Source organism: Canis lupus, chromosome 17 (genome assembly GCF_048164855.1).
Source record: "Canis lupus baileyi chromosome 17, mCanLup2.hap1, whole genome shotgun sequence".
Classification (NCBI taxonomy): domain Eukaryota; kingdom Metazoa; phylum Chordata; class Mammalia; order Carnivora; family Canidae; genus Canis; species Canis lupus.
The window spans coordinates 591,835-613,597 of record NC_132854.1 but is presented as its reverse complement, the minus strand read 5'-3'; the positions used below and the strand labels follow the sequence as shown (position 1 = coordinate 613,597).

The following is a 21,763-nucleotide window of genomic DNA, read 5'->3' as shown; positions in this document are numbered from 1 at the left end:
AGGTGCCCCTCTCTACTACATTTTGTTGAGTTGTGGTAGCTTAGTTTTTCAAAGAGTTGGTCTATTCCATTTCACTTGTCAAATTTATATGTGTAGAATTGTTTGTAGCATTCTTTTATCATCCTTTTGATGTCTGTAGAATCTATTTTGCTCCTCATGTTGGTAACTTGCATCTTCTCTCTCTTTTTGTCAGTCTTTCTGGAGGTTAGGCAATTTTATTAATCTCTTCAAATTACCAGCTCTTTATTTCATTGGTTTTTCTCTTTGTTTTTCTGTTTCTAATTTCATTGGTTTCTACCCTTCTATTTTTTTTTCCCTTCTGTTCATTTGGGATTTATTTTGCTCTTATTTTTCTAGGTTCTTGTGCTGTGAATGTAGATTATTGATTTGAAACCTTTCTTCTAAAAAAAAAAAAAAAAAAAGAAAAACCTTTCTTCTTTTCTTTTTTTTCCTTTCTTCTTTTCTATTGTAAGCATTTAGTGCTATAAATTTTCCTTGCAGCACTGTCTTAGTTGCATTTCTTTTATTTTGATAGGTTGTATTTTTATCTTCATTTAGTTCAGTTAATGTAAAACATTTCCTTTGATGCTTCCTCTTTGACCTATGGATTATTTAGAAGTCTGTTGCCTAATTTCCAAGTGTTTGTGGAAATTTTCTTGTCGTCTTTCTGTTACTGATTTCTAGTTTCATTCCACTGTGGTCACAAAACAAACATACTTTGTATGATATTAATTCTTTTAAATTTGTTGCGGTTGTCTTGTGGCCTCAGATATGGTCTGTGGTAATGTTCCAAAGTCACTTGAAAACAAAATGTGTATTCTGATGTCGAATGGAGTATTTTATGTCAGATCCCATTTGTTCATTGCATTGTTCAGTTTTTCTGTATTCTTTCTGTAGTTCTATCAGTTACCGAGGAACATGGTTATTGATGTTCCCAATTATAATTGTTTATTTGTGTGTTTCTTCTTCTAGCTCTATCAGCTTTTCTTTATGCATTTTGGGGCTCTTTGTTTGGTACATCCACATTTAGGATCATTTTGTCTTCCTGGTAGATCTGGTTGTCATTATGTAATGTTTACTTCTAATAATTTTCCTTATTCTGAAATTCACTTTGTTATTAATATACCCACTCCTGCCTGTTTTTTTATTAATGTCTACAATAGTCTGTCCTTTCTATCTTCCTACTTTCTTTTTTTTAAGATTTTATTTATTTATTCATGAGAGACAGAGAGAGAGAGAGATTGAGAGGCAGAGACACAGGCAGAGGGAGAAGCAGGCTCCATGCAGGGAACCTGATGTGGGACTCGATCGCAGGACTCCAGGATCATGCCCTGGCTGAAGGCAAGTGCTAAACTGCTGAGCCACCCAGGGATCCCCTCTTCCTACTTTCAATCTATTTATGCCATTGTATTTGAAATGAGTTCCTTACTGACAAGGTATTGTTGAACAGTGGGTTTTTTAACCCACTCAATCTGTCCTAATTGGTGTGGAGACCGTTTGCATTTGAAGTAAATATATTAGGACTATGTCTTTTATTTTGTTATTTGTTTTCTCTGTTTCTTGTTCCTTTTTTATATTTTCCTTTTTTAATATATTTTATTTATTTATTCATGAGAGGCAGAAACACAGGTGGAGGGAGAAGCAAACTCCCTGTGGGAAGCCCCATGCGGAACTCAATCCCTGGACCTAGGATCATGACCTGAGCTGAAGGCAGACATTTAACCACTGAGCCACCCAGGCATCCCCCCTCTTTTATATTTTTCTTACCTCCTTGTGGGTTACTTGCATATTTTTAAGGATTGCATGTTTTTTAGTGTATTACTTTGTATAGTTATTTAGTAGCTACTCTAGGCACTGTAGTACATCTGCTACTGTAATCAGTCCCCTTGTTGTGAAATATAGGAACCTTATTTCCATTTAGCTCCCTTTTCTCTCCCTACTTTTTAAATATAATTGTTGTATTATATCAAGCACCATGTCAGATGGGTTTATTAAGTTTGCTTCAATAATCAAATAGGATTTTTAAACTCATGAGGATTATCTATTATATTTTTATCAGTTTTGTTGTTCTTCCTTAAGTTCAAGAACTCTTTTGTTAAAATTTCCTTTCTGTCTGAGGACTTTCTTTGGTCATTCTTTCATGGTTAGTCTGCCTCTGGTGACAAATTCTCATAGTTTTTCTTCAACTGAGAGCATCTTTTCTCTCCTCATTCCTGAAGGATATTTTCACAAGATATGGATTTTGCAGTTGATGGTTCTATTCTTCCAACACTTGAAAAATGTGCTACTTCCCTCTGTCCCCCACTGGCTTTGATGAGAAATTGGCTGCATTCAAATTTGTGTTTCTCCAAACACAAGTCACAGAGAATTACTTACCTATAGGAATACTTTCTCTCTAGCTGCTTTCAAGACTTGTTCTTTGTTTTCAGTTTTTAGAAATGTTAATTATGGTGCATCTTGGTGTGTTCATTGGTCCACCCTGCTATAACACCACAGACTGGGGTTAAACAGCAGACATTCATTGCACAGTCCGGCAACTGGACAGCTGAGATCAGGTGCTGGCAGATTGATTTCTTGCCAAGAGCTCACTTTCACACAGCTGTCCTCTTGCTGGGGCCTCCTGTGGCCCAGGGAGCACAGCATAGAAGGTCTCTGGTCTCTTCTTATGATGAGGGCACTGACCTTACCTCGGGGCACCAGCCATGGGACTCCTCCCAGGGGTCCCTCCTTCTAACACCATCCGTCAGGACTTCACCTGGGAATTCAGGGGAGGACAAAACGTTCAACCCATAATAGTCTGGGCTTATCTTCTTTGGTGTTTGCTTGGCTTCTTGAATCTGTAAGTTTATGTCTCTTCCTAATTTAGGATTTTCCAGCTATTATTTCCTCAGCTGTTGTCTCAGTTCCACATGATCTACCTGTTAGGATTCCAGGGGCTTTGTTATTGTCCACAGGCCTCTGAGATGACTCCTCTTTTTTCTCTTTTCTCTTTTTTGTTTAGACCAGGTAAATTCTGTTCATCTATCTTCAAGTTCACAGATTCTGTCTTCTGTCTTCACTCTATTTTAACCATCAAGCAAGATTTTTATTTTGGTTATTACAGTTGATGCTTGAATAATGCTAGTTTGAACTCTGTGGGTACATGGATACGTAGAGTGTTTTTTATAACTTCTGTTTCTTTACTGAGATTTTCTATTTTTTCATTTCTTTCAAGAGAATTTTTATTTGAATTGCTATTGAATCATATTTCTGACAACTGGTTAAAGTCTTTGTTAGATAATTCTAATAATGATTCACCTTGATGTTTACCTTTTGCAGGATGTTATATTACGTTTCAGCAATCCTAAAATGATAAGATTTCTTCTCTGCCTGCCAGGGAAAGGAGAAGGAGTGAATAATAGGTTGAGTCTGAGACCTTGGAGCTCTAACTTTGCCACTTGCCAGCTTTGCACTCTCTAGAATTCAGTTTTTTCCATGAAAATGGGGGTGGTGTGGGGTGCCTGACTGGCTCCATCCAGTGAAACATGTGACTTTTGGTCTGAGGGTGGGGAGTCCCATGTTGGGGACAGAGATTACTTAAAAATAAAATCTTTAAAAAAAACAGTGGGGATGGTATGGAAATAGTACCTGCCTCATGGACCGTGTGCAGGTTGCAGGAGAGAATCCTACAGAGTGCTAGCCCACTACTTGGGTGGAACTGATTCAGTTTATTGAGAGGGTCCTCTTGTCATTTTCTTGTGATTCAGATTTTTTTTTTTTAACTATCAGAAAAGTAACACTTCTAGTTACAACTTATAAATCAGAGCTAGTTCTTTTTCCTTCTGGCTACAGATTTTCAAAATAAGTAACTGAACAAGATTTGGACAGCAAAAGGAAGGTTTGCAGCTTTAGCTGAAAATCCCTTGAGTTCTATTTAAGATGTATACAGTTATGACTTATAGAGGTCAGAGTCTTCTTACCAAATAGGAAGCAGAGCCTCCACAAAGACTTGCAGGCACTCATAAAGAACAAATATGACCCCTCATCGCAAGAAACTTGTCTGCCACTCACAGACAAGTAAAACTGTCGCCGTAGGACACAGGCTCAGTCAGAAAGCCTGGGGAACTTCTTTTTTTTTTTTTTTTTTAAATTTGACTTATTCATGAGAGAGAGACATAGGCAGAGGGAGAAGCAGGCTTCCTATGGGGAGCCTGATGCAGGACTTGATCCCAGGATCCTTGGGATCCCGACCTGATCCAAAAGCAGATGCTCAACCACTGAGCCACCTAGACAATCTCAAAATTTTCTTTTGTATTTTTTCAATTAAAAAATCCAGTACAAAAAAAAAATCCAGTACATGTATTGATCCTATTTATGGTTCCACTTTAGCCATGAAACCTTATAGTTTAAATGATGTGGAAAAGATGTTCTATGTTAAGCTATAAAAAATGGAGTCAGATCATACATAGTACTCCTCAAAAGGTTAAACATAGAGTTACCAGAAGGCTCAGCTGTTCCAGTGCAAGGTGTTTACCCAAGACAAGTGAAAACATCTGTCCACATAAAAAGCTACCTGTGGGGATGATGGCAGCATAGCAGTGTTTACATCCTTAATGTCACAGATTATATACTTTAAAATGTTTAAGGTGGTAATTTTATGTTAAAATATTTTACCACAACAAAAAAAAAACAAAACTTGTGTATGAATGTTCATAGTGGCATTATTCATAATTGCTAAGAAGTGGAAACAGCTCAAATGTCCATTAGCTAATGACTGGGTACAATGTGCTGTGACCACATAATGGGATATCCAGCCATGTGGCAAGGGGTGGGAGCCTGACATAGGCCATGCACAGCAGCACAAACCTGAGGACATCATGCTTGTGAAAAAAGCCAGACACAGAGGCTTTGTGATTCCATTTCTGTGAAATGTCCAGGACAGGCAAATCCACACAGGAAGTAGATCAGGGGCTGGGGCAGAAGCAGTGAGCACGGATGGGTGGATAAATATGCTCTGAAATGGGCAGTGCTGATGGGTGCACACCTCTGTGAGTGTACTAGGAACCACTGATGTGTGCACTGTATTTTCTTTTTTTTTTTTTTTTTAAGATTTATTTATTTTAGAGAGCATGCACAAGCAGGACTGGAGGAGGGACAGAGGGAGAGCAAGAGAGAGATTCTCAAGCAGACTCCTTGCTGAGCGGGGAGCCCAATACAGGTCTCAAGCCCACAACCCTAAGATGACCTGAACAGAAATCAAGAGTCGGATGCTCAGTCGAGCCACCTAGGCACCCCTGAATTGTCTACTTTTAGGGGTAAATTGTACTGGATGAGAATTATATTTCAGTAAAGCTGTTAAAAATATATACATTATTTCAACTACATAAAGAAGAAAATAAGAGACTAGAAATCTGTCTACTTACATATACAATTTGTATATATATATATTTTAAAAAGGGGTTGATGATTTTCTACTACTAGAGGGATAGATTATGATAATTTTATTGCCTACTATGTATACTTTTCTCTGTAATTTAGGAAAATCTATTCTAATTTTGATTACCAGAGAAAATTTATATTAAACAAACAAGACATAAAATCAGTGGTAATGTTACTATGGTCTTTATTAAGCTCTAGTCAGAATTTCTTTTTAAAGATTTTATTTATTTGAGAGACAGAGCATGCACAAGCAGGGGAAGTGGCAGGTAGAGGAAGAGGAAGAAGCTGAGTAGGGAGCCTGACATGGGGCTCCATCCCAGGACCCTGAGATCATGACCTGAGCCAGAGGCAGACACTTCACCGACTGAGCCACCCAGGTTCCCCTCAGTCGGAATTAATCTTGAGCTTTTCTAAAGGAAAGAATTAACTCCCCCTTCCCCAAATATGTCACAGTTAAATAACAGAACCCAGAGACTGTGATAATACTTTTTAAAAAGAATGATTTGGGGGATCCCAGGGTGGCTCAGCGGTTTAGCGTCTCCCTTCGGCCCAGGGTGTGATCCCAGAGTCCCAGGATCAAGTCCCACATTAGGCTCCCTGCATGGAGCCTGCTTCTCCCTATGCCTGTGTCTCTGCCTATCTCTCTCTCTTTCTCTCTGTGTCTCTCATGAATAAATAAATAAAATCTTTAAAAAAAAATGAATGATTTGAAAGATGTCTGCTTGGCTCAGTGATTGAGCATCTGCCTTCAGCTCAGGTCGTAATCCCAGGGTCCTGGGATTGAGTCCTGCAGCAGGCTCCCCACAGGGAGCCTGCTTCTCCCTCTGCCTGTGTTTCTGCCTCTCTCTCTCTCTCTCTCTGTCTCTCATGAATGAATAAAATCTTTTAAAAAAATTAAAGATAATAGTGATTTGAATTATGAAAAATAAAATCTTGCAAGATCATGAAAATCCTAGAAGAAAGTAAGAAAGGATTTGTTTATAATATTGAGGACGCGAGCCCTTGGCTTCAAGCAGAGCAGAAATTCCAGAAGCCGTGAAGAACAGGAAAAGCAATCAGTGTTACTTCATGGGAGTGTTTAAATATCCCTGTGCACACGTGTGCACACACACACACACACACACACGTGCTTTTAAACATACACAGGTACACATTTGGTAAGCAGGCCAAAGACACATGGGAAAAATATCAAAGACAGAAAGTTAAGTCTCTTATACAGGTCTATTAATTAGAATAACCCAGTTAAAAAACAGATGAACAGGGAATCTATAAATGAGCAAATGGAAGATGCCAGCTCTATCGTGTAAGTTAGAAGGCATCCTTACCTGTCAGACTGCAGACCTTTAACAGCGGGGTGATGCCCAGGCTGGGCTGTGGCCCTTGGTGCCTCCTCTGGAGGGGGATTTAGAGCACTGTCCATGTGCATGTGCTCAGAGTGGCCTGTCCAGTACCTCCAGAACCTACAGCATCCAGGGTGTCTGGTGGCAATGCAGGCTTTGAAAGGTGAGGCTGGCACTGACACAGGGACTTTGCAAAAACATGGCAAATGGGGAAATACAGGTGCAGAACCCTAGTGTCCTCACCATATGAATGAAGAGCAGGATGTGGGTGGGGGGGGTACACAAATGTCCCTGGAGCCCGGATCTTCATAGATATCAAGGCTCTCCCTGGCTTTTAACTTTTCACTTGGACCTTTCTGAGCTGTTTGACATCCCCTTCCTTACAGCATATCAGTGGGCAGGGGGGTGGTAGGGCGAGTGCACGGTGACTGGGACCCATCCACGTTCTCCTCTGTGGATGGGATGGTTCTAGAACTTGTCTGGAGGAACATGGGTGTACATTGTCTGCACTCTTTATCAGCCAAATAAAATGGCACTGAGACTGGAGCTCCTATGTGGAGCAGAGTGTGGCTGCAGTGCTCAGGGCCCAGGCCAGCAGTGTGTTTGGGGAGGATAAGAGCAGTTACTACATGACGGTTAACCAGAAGGTGCTGTGCAGAGGATCCGGGTAGGGCGAGGAGTGGTGAACCACAGTGGCCTCGTCAGATTGGTGGGAAGCCCCCGCACTTGGGACCTGGTATGCTAGTCCTGCCTGGTCCTGCCTACCGCTGGGAGAATGTGCTCTGTGGGGGAGGGAGGAGCAGCTGCGACTGGGCCAGAAGCCTGGGGTCATCTGCTGTTCTCAGTGTTGTTCTGGTCTCTGTGGAGCATCACGAGACCAGTTAGGTTAGCACAGCCGTACGGGGAGGTGATGGCACCAGGGAAGAGATGCCTGAGTGCCAGGTACAAGCCAGGTGCTGCATGACCAGGGTGGGAAAACTGGCCGGGAATTGAAGTGGACTTGTCCTGCTTGTTCTGTGCAGATCTGTCTCACCTTCCTTTTGAGCCTGCGGGGAGCCTTCCACCACCGGGAGAGGGTCCTTTGTGCCCAGCTCGGTCAGATTCCCCCACGTGCTCAGTCAGGGGCCACTTGATATCCGTGTCCACTGCTGCTGTGTGAAGCTTGGCTGCAATGATGCACGCTCTCCTGATCATCAGATTGTGCTCTGCCATTAAGAACTTTTAAACCAGAGTTTTGGACTAGTTTCCTAAATATGATGGAGAACTAAGTTTAAATAAAAGATACGCATACTCATTGTCGGTACTATAAACACACAGTTACGCCTTTCTTCTGACCAAGATCTTGAGACTGCATTCTGAGAGGTAAATAGTATATTCTAAAAAGAGCTTGGCACAGAATCCCATTCTCCGAGACTAAATAACCGATGTGAAATTCAGAGTTCTGGCTTGGCCACAAGGAGCTCTTGTGCTGCAAGTGGCCAGGGTTCTTTAGCCATGCCCCCACCACTCAGCCTGCCCGGTGATGGTCACCTCTGGAAGAATGTCACGTGGGGATTAGCTCTGGTGAGGAATTTGGTCACCAATCACTGAGCTGTATGAGCTGCAGTCAGAAGTCCTCGTCCCTATAAGATGCATTTGCTTCAAAGTATTGATGGCACACAATCCAGCTTCCATATTTGATTCAAATAAGTTAATTTGAACCAAGTTATTTAGAATTAATGGATTGATAGGGTTTATTTTAGTATTTGGAAATAAAAATGTGATTTGAGAAATTTATTTTGTCCTGTCAAAGAAAAACAAGTGAAAGCTCATTTTCTTGGGTGTTAAGGAAATGTGTTTTGGAGGTGCAATAACCTCTTTTTTCTCTCCTAGCATCATCATGGAGACTCTGCGGATACTGGCTTTGGTTGGCCAGATTCTCTTCTCGCTGGCTGCTGCTTTTCTTCTGTGTCTTGTTATAAAGACTTACCTCATTGGACCGTATTATCGGAAACTGCATGTGGAAAGCAAAGGGAACAAAGAAATCCTTATCTTAGGAATCTCTGCTTTCATCTTTTTAATGTTAATGGTAATTCTCATAATACGTGTTATTTATATAGTCTGACTTGTATCTGTTAACTGAAAGCTTATAATCAGTTCTTTATCTTTTCATTTTATAGTAGTTAAAGTATTTGAAACAAAGGTGTATTTTTATTTTATGCACAGTCATTACTCTGCCCCTCGCTACAAGTTGAACCTGTTTGCTACCACACTTAAAAAAAAAAAAATTATTTATTTGAGTGGTGGGGAGGGGCAGAAGCAGAGGGAGACGCAGATGCCCTTCTGAGCAGGGAGCCTGATGTGGGGCTTGATCCCAGGACCCTGAGATCATGACCTGAGCTGAAGGCAGACGTGTTTCACTGATGGAGCCCCCCAGGCGCCCCAGCTCCCATACTCTTAAGTACTTTGCTAAAATGGCACCTTGAGTGTGGCACTGGAGGCAGTCTGAGTGGCCTTGAGAGCAACATGGATTCCCAGTATCACCAGTGTTACCTTGTCAAACTTTTAAACAACTTTGTACCTGAAATCAGATTAACAGTTTGAGACAACTTTCTGTTCTATTCCATGATGAGGAAGCTGGTCAGCAGTGTAACTTCTTTTGCTGTAAAGTAAAAAGTTGAAAATTAAGATAGAAGGTTAAGAAGCAGCCTTTTCCTTATTTAGAGGACATACTTCTCATGAGAGCATGGAGGAAATGCTGTTAGGCCCCACACATAGCCCCACAGCTGTGTTCCTCCCCTTGAGCCCCAGAGAAGTGAAGACTCAGGTTCATGCAGAAGCTCACACGTGAATGTTTACAGCAGTGTATTCATAGCAGCCAAAAACCACCCAGATGCCCTTCAGCAGGTGCCTGATTCACCCAGCTGTGGTCCATCCACACCACAGAGACCACCCAGGTTTAAAACAATTGGTACGTGAATCTCTAGAGAATGATCCTAAGCAGGAAAAGCCAGTCCCACGGGTTGGATACTGTGTAATTCCATCTATGTGACGTTTATAATGATAAAATTTCAGAAATGGAGGGAAGGTTGCCAGTTGCCAGTTGTTAAGGAGCAGGGAGAGGAGGGGGGAATCCATGTGACTAGAAGTTGTGTGTCTTCACCGTGTTATGTCCATATCCTGGCTGTGATCTCGCACTTTGACTCTAGTGAGACAATAAGGGATACATGATATCTCCAAGTTTTCTTACAAGTGGAAGTGAATCTACACTTACCTCAAAATAAAAAGGTTAATTTTAATTTAAAGGAAATTAACACCCACTTCCTTATGTATGATTTAATTGCCTCCTACTATTTTATAATTTTGGGAGAAGTCTTAAGATTTGCTTCTGCTCAGAGCTGCTTGTGTGTGTGACAGGATTTTTTTTTTTTCCATTGCTTTATCCATTCTGAAGTGTTTTACTCTTTGAAAATGACCTCCAGCAAATTGTCTTGTCTGGATGACTTCCATGCTGTCTTTCCACAGGCTACACAAGTGAAGCTAGTTCTGCATTCAAAGTTTCTGTTTTCTCTCTTTGACAGCATTTTCTGAGCAGCTGCTGGGTTCACCACACATGTTAGGGGCTGGGCATCTTGCACATCAGGCAGTCTCACAGCTCACACTCCACCGCAGCCATGACAGTGTCCCATGCAGCTCACAACTCATCCTTTCTGTTGTTGGATATTAGGGTGGGCTCCCACTCAGGGCTCTTGTGAGTAAAGTAGCTGGTGGGCGCATGGGAGCTGGCTTGAGGTGGCATGTGGTTCCCGGTAACAGGTTGTGCCCATTGATACTGGTGTCACATGCGGGCTCGGTCTCACCACACCCTCCCCCTGTCCTGGTGCTGCCTGTCCCTGTTGTGTCCACTGCTCTGCTGGGTGGTAGCAGTGTCTTGTCAGCACTTTGACTCGCATCTCCCTGGTGAGTACCATGTCCCGTGCTCTCCTTCGCCATGCGGATGCTCCTCAGGGACAGCCTGTCAGACCCTTGGGTCATTTTCCTATTGAGTTGGTTATTTCTCCTATTCATTTGTAGGAATTTTTTTTTTATATATTCTGGCAAATTTTTTGTGTTTTTATCTTTTTACTAAAATGAAATTCCTACAACAAAATCATCTGCATTAACCCATTTAGAGTATACAAGTCAATGGTTTTCAGCACATTTACGGCATTGTGCCATGACGGTCGCCACCCTCAGAACATTTCTGTCACACATACCCCTAACGAGCAAGTCCCCCCTGTCCCCCCATCCTGTAGTAACCACTCACTTTCTTTCCCACCAACTTGCCTGTGTCTGCCCCTCTGGTGTGGTACAAAGTAAAGGTCCATCCATGCCGGGGCACTTTCAGTCCTTAGCTCCTTATGGCTGAAGTTCTGTGTCCTGTATGTTCTTAATACCTTCCAGTCTAGTCTGAAGCCTTTTAACTCTCTTGATGGCATTTTTTTGATTAACAGAAGTTGTTTATCTTAATGTAGTCTGTTTCAAATTTTGTATGACTAGCACTTTTATGTCCTGTGTAGACCTTTGCCTTCCTGTATCCACAGGCACCCATGTCGTCTCCTGGCATGTCCTGCTTTGCTGTTCTCATTAGATCTATGTCTATCTGGAGGTGGGTGGAGCACATGGCATAGGGCTGTGGACAAGAATCCATGTTTCCACATGCATCTCTCCACACCACACTTTAGCGTGGGGTCACCTTGTCAGAAGCCAAGAGGCGTGTGAATGCAAGCGTGCATGTGATAGTATGATGGCGCACTTGTGCTTGCATGAGTGAGCACGAGTGCTTGAGTGTGCCTGTGCATTTCTGACTCTCTGCTCTGTCCCCTGCCGGCTTACCTATTCCTGCAGGTGGTTAGCACTGTGGGCAGTAGCCTTCTCAGTCCAGGGTGTCCAGCTATACTCATGGTCTTGCCGGCACCTGCATGAGCTTTTGGATCCAGTTTGTGGGTGTTCACACACCACTGCAGGGACCGGGGACCTGTTGAGGGAGAGTTTGTACATTCGCTGCTGCAAACCTTTTGCCTGTGAGCATGCTCTGCTCGGCTCAGCTCTTCTGTGTGATTCTCAGCAGAGCTCTGTGGTGTTTGGTGTGAGGGTCGTGTGTTCTCTCAGGGGACTAGGGTGCTGGAGGTATTTTGGCGCTCTTATGAACCGTGTTTCTGTAACGATTCTGTTGGCTGCTGACTTCTGTGTGTGGTTTTACTTCCTCCTCCTTTTCAAGTTGTTTTGTGTCAGTAACACCTCACTAAGTTCACCTGAATTTGCATTTAACAACTGTTATTAGAAACCCAGTAAATCCTGACTTGTACTGTGTCCAGCTCACTGAACTCTCTTGTGCTTCCTCTGGGGTCCTGTTCTCGCCAGGCCTCGCTCACTAGAGTGTCCTTTTTCTCCACATGCTTTCAGTTTTAGTGCCATAGTTGGGCTGTTCACTGAGCCAAGGGAAAGAAAATCTATCACAACTATTTAAAATAAATTTTGGAAAATATTGTCATTCAAAAATTTGAATGATTGTTTCAAATATCTTAAATTATTTTTTCTGTCCCTGTATGACAAATTCAACTAACGTTAGCTTCCTTGTGCTTATCTCAGCCCGTCCCCACAGAGGACGGTTCCTCTGGGGACTTGGAGATGGGCCTTTGCTGTGACCACACACCCACCTTTGGGTGTGAACCCACCCCTGGCCAGAGATGTCGCTGGTGGCACTTGTGAGTGACATGCGGCCCTCCCCTCTCGCCCAGGTCACGGAGCTGCTGGACATCTCCATGGAGCTGGGCTGCTTCCTGGCTGGGGCACTCATCTCTTCCCAAGGCCACATGGTCACCGAGGAGGTCATGTCTTACATCGAGCCCATCCGTGACTTCCTGGTTATCATCTTCTTTGCATCCATAGGTAATGTTTCTTGTTCACGCAGTATTTGTTAGATGCACGGGTTTGCTGCAACCTATTTACATGTTCCCGTAAAATAGGGTCAGCAGAGAAATCTCATCAAAAAGAGGGAAGATTTATACTTGGGGAAATTAACTTGTTGACCAGCTGCCATGCCCTGGGGGATTCTCAGATGCCCTTGGGAGAGGACGACTCCCACTTTCAACTCCACGGGAAAGGCGCAGGTGCCCAGCACATTAGCAACTTAAACTCAGCACCAAAATGAGGCATTTGGGAGGAAAGGTTAATTTTGATGCCAAAAAATTAAACTGCCACATCGAGGTGTGGTGCTCTGGAAATGCCCCTGTGTCAGGGGGTCTCTCCCCCACACGTTCTGTACATGCTGCTGCCTTCTGCCCAGAAAGCTCCTGCACCATGCTGACTCACTCACGGACTCAGAGCAGCCACAGCAAGATGGAGAACCTCGGAAAGCACATTCTTTTAAAGTTGATAGGGAAACGAGGGCAGCTGGTCCTGAGAGTGGAGTGAAGAGTCGGGGGACCCCCTGACACTCGGCAAAGCAGCTGCTTTAGTGACAAGTGTCCTCACTATTCTGAGAGAGGACCTTCTTGCCAACATGTGCCCTTCCTCTGCCCCCTTACCTGTCCATCCCCTTCCTGTCCTTGTCATCTGTCATTGTGCCTGGGTCTGTCTCTGTCCCTCCTGCCCCCTGCCCCCCAGATCCCCCTTCTTTCCTCTACCTTTCGTCCATCACTCTTCCAGACAAGGACCCATGAGGCCCACAAATGCAAGCTTCCTTTGGCTGGGTCCAGGCCACATTCCCTCCTGGGGGCCCCATCTCGCTGACACACATGTGGCTCATGTCCTGCTTATAGGGCTGCATGCAGCGTATGCTGGTTGGAAATGAAAATCCCATGGACGCATTATTTGGCAGACCGGTTCCCTTAACTCTTCTTCAGGTGAGGGTTCTCCACCTGCCAAGAACAATGTCTAACAAGGAGATAGCCACCCGTGTTTGTACTTAGGTTCTTCACACTCAGCATGTGAAAGGAAGTTCAGCTGCGGAACGTGTGCATGCAGCATGGACTCTCCCACTGCTCAGGACAACACAGAGCTGGTCTGAGATGATGCCTTTCCTTTTCTTCGTTCTTGGACGTCAGTGATGTGCACATCAACTGGCCCCTGACACCCCCCACACACACACCGCCATGTCAGGCCCCACGGAGCCATAAGACTGTATGGAGGGCCTGCTGGCCACAGTCAGTCCCGGAATGGGGGAGTGCCAAGGGCCTAGCTGAGCTCTGAGCGCTGAGAGCAGTGTGACTGGCCAAGGGCAGTCTGGGGCCCAGAGTGAAGGAGGCCCCCACCCACCCTTGGCTGAATACAGAGGCAGCAGCATCTGGCACAGGTGCCTGGGAGGGCATTGGGGCAGGGACTTGACTCAGATGGTGGAGATCCTGCCTCATCCAGCAATGTGGGCACCAACCCTCAGAGGGCAGCTGGCACTGCAGATATTTAGTTCCAGTGTTCCTCTTGCTAGACCAGGGTGCCAGGCTCTTCTCCTCACCACAGTGCTGCTGGCAACTGACTTCCTAAATCCCAGGTCACTGAAAGAACACTGTACATGTTCTGTTGTACTACAGTTTTTAAAAGATTTTATTTATTTGAGGGAGAGCGCAAGCAGGTGGAGGGGCAGAGGGAGAGGCAGCCTCCCCGCTGGGCAGGGAGCTGGATGTGGGACCTGATCGCGGGACCCCCAGGATCATGACCTGAGCTGCAGGCAGACACTTCACTCAGTGAGCCCCCCAAGGGTCCCTCCTTTGTGCTGTAGTAATGAGGCATTTGAGCCTTGGCTCAGGCTGGCAAAACAGATGCCAGCGTCCAGGCGGCTGCAGCTGAGGAAGCCTCTTTTTGGCCTGCAGATAGATGGATGCCTGCCTGCTGGGTCCCCGTGTGGCTTTTCCTAGTACACAGTGAACTCAAGGAGAGAGACCAGGATGGAGAGGCAGACACACAGAGACAGAGGTAGGGAAGCAGGAGAGCACTTCTGTGTCTCCTCCATACGAGGACACCAGTCCCCCTGGCTCAAGTACCCACCCTGTGAGCCCTGGTAACCCTCAGCACCCCCCTGGAAGCCATCTCAGGTGCTGTCACAGGGGCTTGTAGCCTCTTCTCGGTCGTGGCAGCTCCAGAGACAGAGTGCAGTGGGGGCAGCCGAGCCTGTGCAGCCACCCCACCGTCCTGCACGACCACCGTGACAACTCATCCCCTGTCTCTTCTTATGAATGAGGCCACAAACTTGATTTTTCTTGTAAACTTTCAACAAGGATTCATTCCTTGGGACACAGAGAGGAATTCAGAAGTGGGCATCGCCCATTCCTCATTCTTGGAGGTGCCCTGGAGACTGTGGGCCTGCGTGAGAGGTGACTGTGGGGCTTGTGTCGATTGACCAACTACATACCCTGTTCTGTTTCACACATGTTTGCTCATTTATCCCTGAAATTCACATCTGCAGAGAGAGGTCAGGAGGCATGCCAGGGTCCGTGGTCGTCCAGAGCCTGTTGCCCCTCCTGCCATCCCAGGGACACGTTCAGTATTTGTCAGGAGGATGACTGAATGACCATGAGCAGAAACACTACAGGGTGGCTTGTGTGCCTTCCTGTCAGATGTGCCAGCGTGGGTTCTGCCTCTGTCCCTGAGCAGTGTGCACGGCACTCTGCTCACAGCACAGGGGTCTCTGCCATCTGTCCTGTATGCCTGGGCCTGGTGCTTGCTGTGGCAGTGAGGGCCCCTGTGGTCTGCAGAGGCTCCACCATACATTGAGCAGGGACACGAGTGTGGTGCCATCATGTGGTCACCACAGAGGCTCCAAGGCAGGAAGGGCGCATGCTTATCCTCAGGAGAGGGGAGGCCCCTGAGCTTTGAAATAAGGTAGTGACACGTTTGGCATCGCCTGGGTGGGAAAGCGGGTAGACAAGGGCCACGCACCCCAAGCTGGTCCATGCGATGGGCTAGGTCAGACATGTCTTCTGGAGAGGTGTGCATATCAGTCCTCACGCTGATCACATCATACTGTGAGTGACAAGAGTTTGAAGAACACAGATGCAGCCAGAGGTGGTCTGCACCTATGGCAGCAGGAGGGCTGGGGGGTTGAAGACTCCATAAAAAGCTGGAGGAGAGGGAAGCCAGGGGCTTCCCTGGTAGGTGTGCCCTGAGCAGTCATCAGTCCTCAGGGAGACTGCAGGTGTGAGAGGTGGCCGACTCAGACCCAGGAAGAGGGACATTGCCAGGCAGGTCAGGGCAAGTGCTCATCTGCAGGCCCCATGGAGCCAGGGCCTGAAGGGTGGATGCTGCCACATTCCAGGGAAGAGGAGATTGTCCTGGGCTCCAGGTGCTCAGGAGGGGAGGCCTAGTTGGCCCTGTACTCCTTAGGGGTATGGGGATGAGTGCACAGCCAGTCCTGCCCAGCCACCAAGTGAGGAGGGGCCCACCAGCACCCATCCCTCATCCTTTGTCCCTCATCCCCAGCAAGCAGAGCTTCCCAGCAGACACTGTTCTCCTTCCTTTGTTTGCCAGAGCAGCAAGCAGCCATGAGTATCTGGGCTGGGCTTCCTATCCTGTGGCTTCTCCCTCTTGATTCCAGGCCCTGGAAGATGTATGCATCTTGGACAGAATGTTTTCACAAAAGAAAATCAGTTAGCAGCTGTTTGCCGTTAGATTTTGCCAAGTCCTGGGGGTGAAGTCTGGTGGAGGATGGCACTCGGCATGAGCCATAAATACAAGGTGCTGTGGGGTCGAGCTCACGAGGTTCCTTTGTCCTGTGGGAAGGATGTATGGAAGCCCAAGCATCACAGACTCCTGACTGGGGACGAGGCAGGGATCCTGCAAGAGTTGACCATGTCTGTGCTTTCCCCAACAGGCCTTCACGTGTTCCCCACTTTCGTGGTGTATGAGCTCACCGTCCTGATGGTCCTCACTCTGTCGGTGGTGATCATGAAGGTACGGGTTCCCCTCAGTGCTTCAGGACTGGTAAAATTCCTGGCATTTTTGGTTTAATGTGTTGCAGAGCCTACCTTCTTACCCATAGTGATGTTGAGTCTGCAAAACTACCGCAACACCACTTACCCATGAGCCCCTCCTGCCACCCAACGATCTGGGATGGGGAGGGCTGGGACTGGGCCCTTTGGGTTTGTTTTCCTTCATTTGTCTTAGAATTGGGTATGTTTGAAATGGGAAGTTAGAAAAGCTGGACCAGAATGAGCCACTTCTGGATGTCCCGTGAGGCACCTGCACTTAGACTTTTGTCCTGAGTGAGTCTGCAGAACCGCAAGCCCTGCTAGCAATGCACACACATATACATTTTGTTGTTTATATGTCTTGAAATTATTACAATATTTTTACCTACTAAATCAGTGGCTTATCATAAAGGAATGGAAAAGATGCCCAGGGCAGGGGGTATGGCACGGGGCATGGAGTGCTCATGTCTGTGCAGGCGCCTCATGGACGTACATTTAACAGCCACAGAGAATTGCTGACCTCTGTCTATCCCCCATGACGACAGATTCTTGAGTTGCTCTTGTTAACATTTATTTCAGGGTCCGCTTATCTGTTTAGTAGCTGTCTGGCTGTGTAAATTATAAAAGCTACCTTAAAATGTTAACTTTTTTTTTTTTTTCCAGTTGGGCTGGGGAGGCAGAGGGAAAGAGAGAATCCCTAGAAGTCTAGTCTCCACACCCAGCACAGAGTCCAGTTTGGGGCTTGATCTCACGACCCCAAGATCATGACCTGGGTGGAAACCAGGAGTTGGACATTGAAGCGACTGAGCTGCCCAGAGGCCCCTAACTTAAAATATTTCTATTGGGAGGAATGAGAATCCCTGATGACTATTGCACTTGCCCTGGCAGTTCAGCTGCTCACCTCTAGACACTGCGTATGTGAGAGACATACAGGACTCTCGTTAGAGACTGAAATGTCCTTGCATGCTACCTGCCACATACTGCTGTGGGCCTAGTTTGTGGGGAACTTAGTTATCTGTGGGTGAACCTGAACATGGACTTTGAGATGTTCAGCATGGTTTTCTCTCGGACACCTTGTGTTCGTGTGGTGCTCCTGCATGTGTCCCCTGAGTCAGGCAAGGGCTCCCTTCTCTTTTCTGCTTGGCTATCAGGCTTGGGGGAGGCAGTAACACGGTTGCTTTCGCAGTTTGCTCTGGCAGCCCTGGTCTTGTCTCTCCTCCTGCCGAAGAGCAGTCAGTACGTCAAGTGGATCGTGGCTGCAGGGCTGGCACAGGTCAGCGAGCTCTCTTTTGTCCTGGGGAGCAGAGCGCGCCGAGCTGGCATCATCTCTCGGGAGGTGAGTGTGCACCCACATTGTGTATGTGTTCAGGGAGCCCTGGCCTCCATACCCACCTGGCATCTGAGCATCCCACCTGCAGCCACCCACAGCGGATGTGGGGCCAGGGCTCTGCCTCATATAGGCGAGGAGGTCTGGGTGACAGTCAGTAGTTGACACTGCCCGAGCTATCACCTCGCTCCCTGAGGCAGCAATAGTGAAGTCACTCTCGTGTCTCTGCAAAAAGTAAAATGCTAAATGCTAAAGCTTGCCTGCTAGTTTGTGCACGGCTGTCAGCCAGGCTGAGAGCCCCAGCCTTCCTGGGACCGTGTATGTGAGTGGAGTCGCTGCAGCTGGGGTCTGAACACCGACACCATCTAAAAGGCAAAGCTGGAATGTTGTTATATGTGAAAGCCCTAGTTCACTTGGTGTTTCCTCACAACATAGATTGCGACATTTGCCAATGTGTAAAAGGTGAGCACAAGTGCCTCTAAAGACACCATGTCTCCAAATTTTAGGGAGTTGGAATTAAACCTTTTTTTTAACCTTTATTTTATTATTATTATTATTTGTTTAAGATTTCATTTATTTATTCATGAGAGACACAGAGAGAGAGGCAAAGACACAGGCAGAGGGAGAGGGAGAAGCAGGCTCCATGCAGGAAGCCCGATGCAGGACTCAATCACACCCTGAGCTGAAGGCAGATGCTCAACCACTGAGCCACCCAGGTGCCCCCTTTAATAGAAATGATGGCAAATCTTCCTACTTAAAAGATACACAGAGGTTTGTCCTGTGCATCAACATATACAACAGTTTGGAGCTGTTTTAATCAGCTCCTCCTTCCTCTACCACAGTTTTAAGCGTGTGTGGCACCTGGAAGATGAGCTCCCTGCACCACTTGCCTCCTTCTCCTTTGTCTCTGGTCCGATCATCCTGGGCCAGCCTTTCTATGGGGGGCCAGGTGCGCAGATGCCTGCTGCCATGCACTTGCCTTGTCTTCCTCTCTGGTTTTGTTCATTTGCCCTTTTAAAGCTGGTCATGAATTAGAATGTAATGAATATCGTCTGATGATCCATGGTTGTCACTTTAAATTTGAAAAGCAGGAGGTTTGTGCTTGGCTGTGGCCCCCCACCCAGAGGTCAAGGGGCCACAGTCTGTTGTCCACCATGGCAAGAGCTAAGGTCCTTTAGAGCAGAGCCAGTGTTAGCCCGAGCCGTCTGAGGATGGTGATGTAGCAGTAGGAACGTTTCACAACTAAAGTGGAGTGTTGCCATTTCAGTGAAAGCAAGGTGGACATTAAAGGGACTCTGTTGTTGTCAGTGGATAAATGTCAGGTTGTGGCATAGAAGCAGCCTGGACCTCCAGCTCTGAACTGCTGGCTTACCAGGAGATCTCATGTGTGCCAGCAGCTGGGAGACCACACTCCCTTCCCACACAGACTCATAACCTCATAACTGTGGGGACCAGCTCACATGCATGGTTTTAGCTTAGAGACAGCCTCGGGGCCCTCTCAGATTGGGGGTTTGTAGACATATAAGCTTGTGAAGGGTACTTTCTACTTTTCTACTTAATGTGACCCCTCAACACCCTACCACATCTGAGTTTTGTTTTGCCCTTTCTGATGCCTGTGCAAGCATATGTGAGCATGTCGGGCTGGTCCCTGAGTCAGGGCGGGGGTGTGCCCACTGTTCCCTGTATGGCGAGCATCCCTCCCTGGACACCCTGTTGCTGGGAGGGCCCTACCACCTCGAGGTGCCTCCAATACCCAGTTCTGCACACCTGCTCCCTAACTTGGGCCAAATGACTAATAGGGGTTTTTCTTGGTCATAGGACATGCTGATGAGCGTTCAGAATTATGTGCTTGTCTCCTCGTGTCCATGAGCATGAGGAAGATAGGAGGAGTCTCAGTGTTGAAACAGTTGCTGAAGCATAAAGTCTGTGCACAGGCACTGTCTGACACCGGCCCTAAGGCTGCATGCTGACTTTGGGCAATCCCTGAGGATAGTTTCCAGCAGGGCCACGTCTCTGCAGCTCACATCCAGATGGCCATGTGCCTATGGCTGCACAGGGTGTGCGAGGCCCCTGCTGGTCCTGAGTGTCACCTCCGGCAGCCCGGCCTGTCCTGGGGGCCCTCCTGGTCCCAGGATGACGTGGTCTTTCCTGTTGCAGGTGTACCTCCTAATCCTGAGTGTGACCACACTCAGCCTCCTGCTGGCCCCAGTGCTGTGGAGAGCCGCAATCATGAGGTGTGTGCCTCGACCAGAGAGACGGTTAAGTCTCTGAGGGCACCGACCAACAGGGATACACGGCTTCAGAAAGTGAGACCTGTGTGCGGAACGCAGAAGCTTGGGACACGTACATGACTGCACATCCCTGCGAGCCCTTTGCCTTGGGGACAAAGCACACCATTGAAGGGATTCCCTGTCTGCCCAGTGATGACTTTTACTGCCATAGTTTCGGGTCTTCCAGAGTAATTTATTGCATTCATTTGATCCTGCACAGTTTAAACATAATGCTGCATTTTACAGATCACCTTGACTGTTTTGCCTAGATGTGCCTTTTTTCTGAAGTTAATGTTAGCTCTCTATTGTTACTTCATCAGTTCATTATTTTTTGGTAAAAAAAAAAAATCCGAAGGATTTTTTATTTATTCAACTTCTGTATTATAAGCTGTTGGTCAATATTTGTCATTAAACATTTCTGTGAGGTGAAATTTAAATTCTGGCAGTGAAATCGGAAAGTTACTTAGTCATTACTGTCTGTTTTCTAAAATGACAAATGTCTTCTAAATGTCTATTTGTTTTTATTATAATAATTTTAAATAAAACTCATGTTGATTTTTATTAGATATGTCATTCTTTTAAAATATTTGTTTTGAATCATAAGACTATGCATGCTTTAATAAAGATCATGTATGATAAGAGGAATTAATTGAAATTTATTGGAATGTTTTTTAGATTTTTGTGTTAAGCTAATCTTTGACAGTTCTCAAAAACTAGGATTATTTGTATATTGCCACATCATTCTCTAAGTGACCAAATTAACATAGGGCTATTTGGAAAACCTAAGTTGTAACTTTGCATTTTAAAGTGTATTTTGGTTACTATATGCCCCATTTCAGAAAATCCATGGCTGAAGGTCTAATCCTTACAGATTTCCCTAAGGGGTGCTTTGTGTGGAGTGTCCTGTGAAGATGGGCTTTAAGAGCCTGATACTTGGACCAGCATCCTTGGAGTAGCAGGACAGCCACCTTGGGTACCATTATGTCCTACAGATGTAAATGTGGATCGCAGTGACATGATTAACACTCTGGAGGAGGAAGTAAACTGTATCTAGTCTGAAGTAAATTGTTGGAGAAGTGATACAAAGATCATCTTCTTTGTAGAAAACAGCAGTCGTTCTATTCATTTCTAGATCAGAGCACATGAGGACCATTCCCTCTAAACTGTCAGGTGTGGACATGTGGGCAGGACACAGTTCATCTCTCTTTCCCGTGCCCAGCAGGCTGGAATCCACTCAAGGCAGCTGCTGGGGTGCCTGTGATTTCATTTTATATCCCCAGCACCCGAGGGCAGAACCAGGAGCTCATGAAATTTGTTGAGTGGAAGGAAACCTATTTGACGCACTGAGATGTTTTCCCCAGAATGTGGAGTTAACATCACCGTGAGAGAATGGTGGATAAAGACACGAGAGGATGTGCCTCTGGAAGACATCTGCCTGCAGACACGTGACATCTTCACCTTCCAATCCCTTCTCGGGGCCCATCA

General features: G+C 46.1%; 1 protein-coding gene across 13 annotated transcripts in view; it reads left to right on the top strand.

Moving 5' to 3' along the window:
* The window catches only part of TMCO3 (transmembrane and coiled-coil domains 3), a 47,502-nt gene extending 26,579 nt beyond the window's left edge, over positions 1–20,923 (top strand). For 10 of the 13 annotated variants that reach the window (XM_072782306.1, XM_072782297.1, XM_072782307.1 and 7 more), the window contains 5 exons: positions 8,631–8,826; positions 12,518–12,668; positions 16,585–16,664; positions 17,868–18,017; positions 20,166–20,923. In XM_072782306.1, coding sequence (XP_072638407.1) covers positions 8,631–8,826; positions 12,518–12,668; positions 16,585–16,664; positions 17,868–18,017; positions 20,166–20,279 — 691 coding nt within the window. In that variant the 3' untranslated portion in view covers positions 20,280–20,923. Of the gene's footprint in view, positions 1–8,630; positions 8,827–12,517; positions 12,669–14,587; positions 14,691–16,308; positions 16,449–16,584; positions 16,665–17,867; positions 18,018–20,165 lie in introns of those variants that run through there. The other 3 variants (XR_012009694.1, XR_012009695.1, XR_012009693.1) reach the window with 3 other exon arrangements.
* The last annotated feature ends 840 nt before the right edge of the window (positions 20,924–21,763 follow it).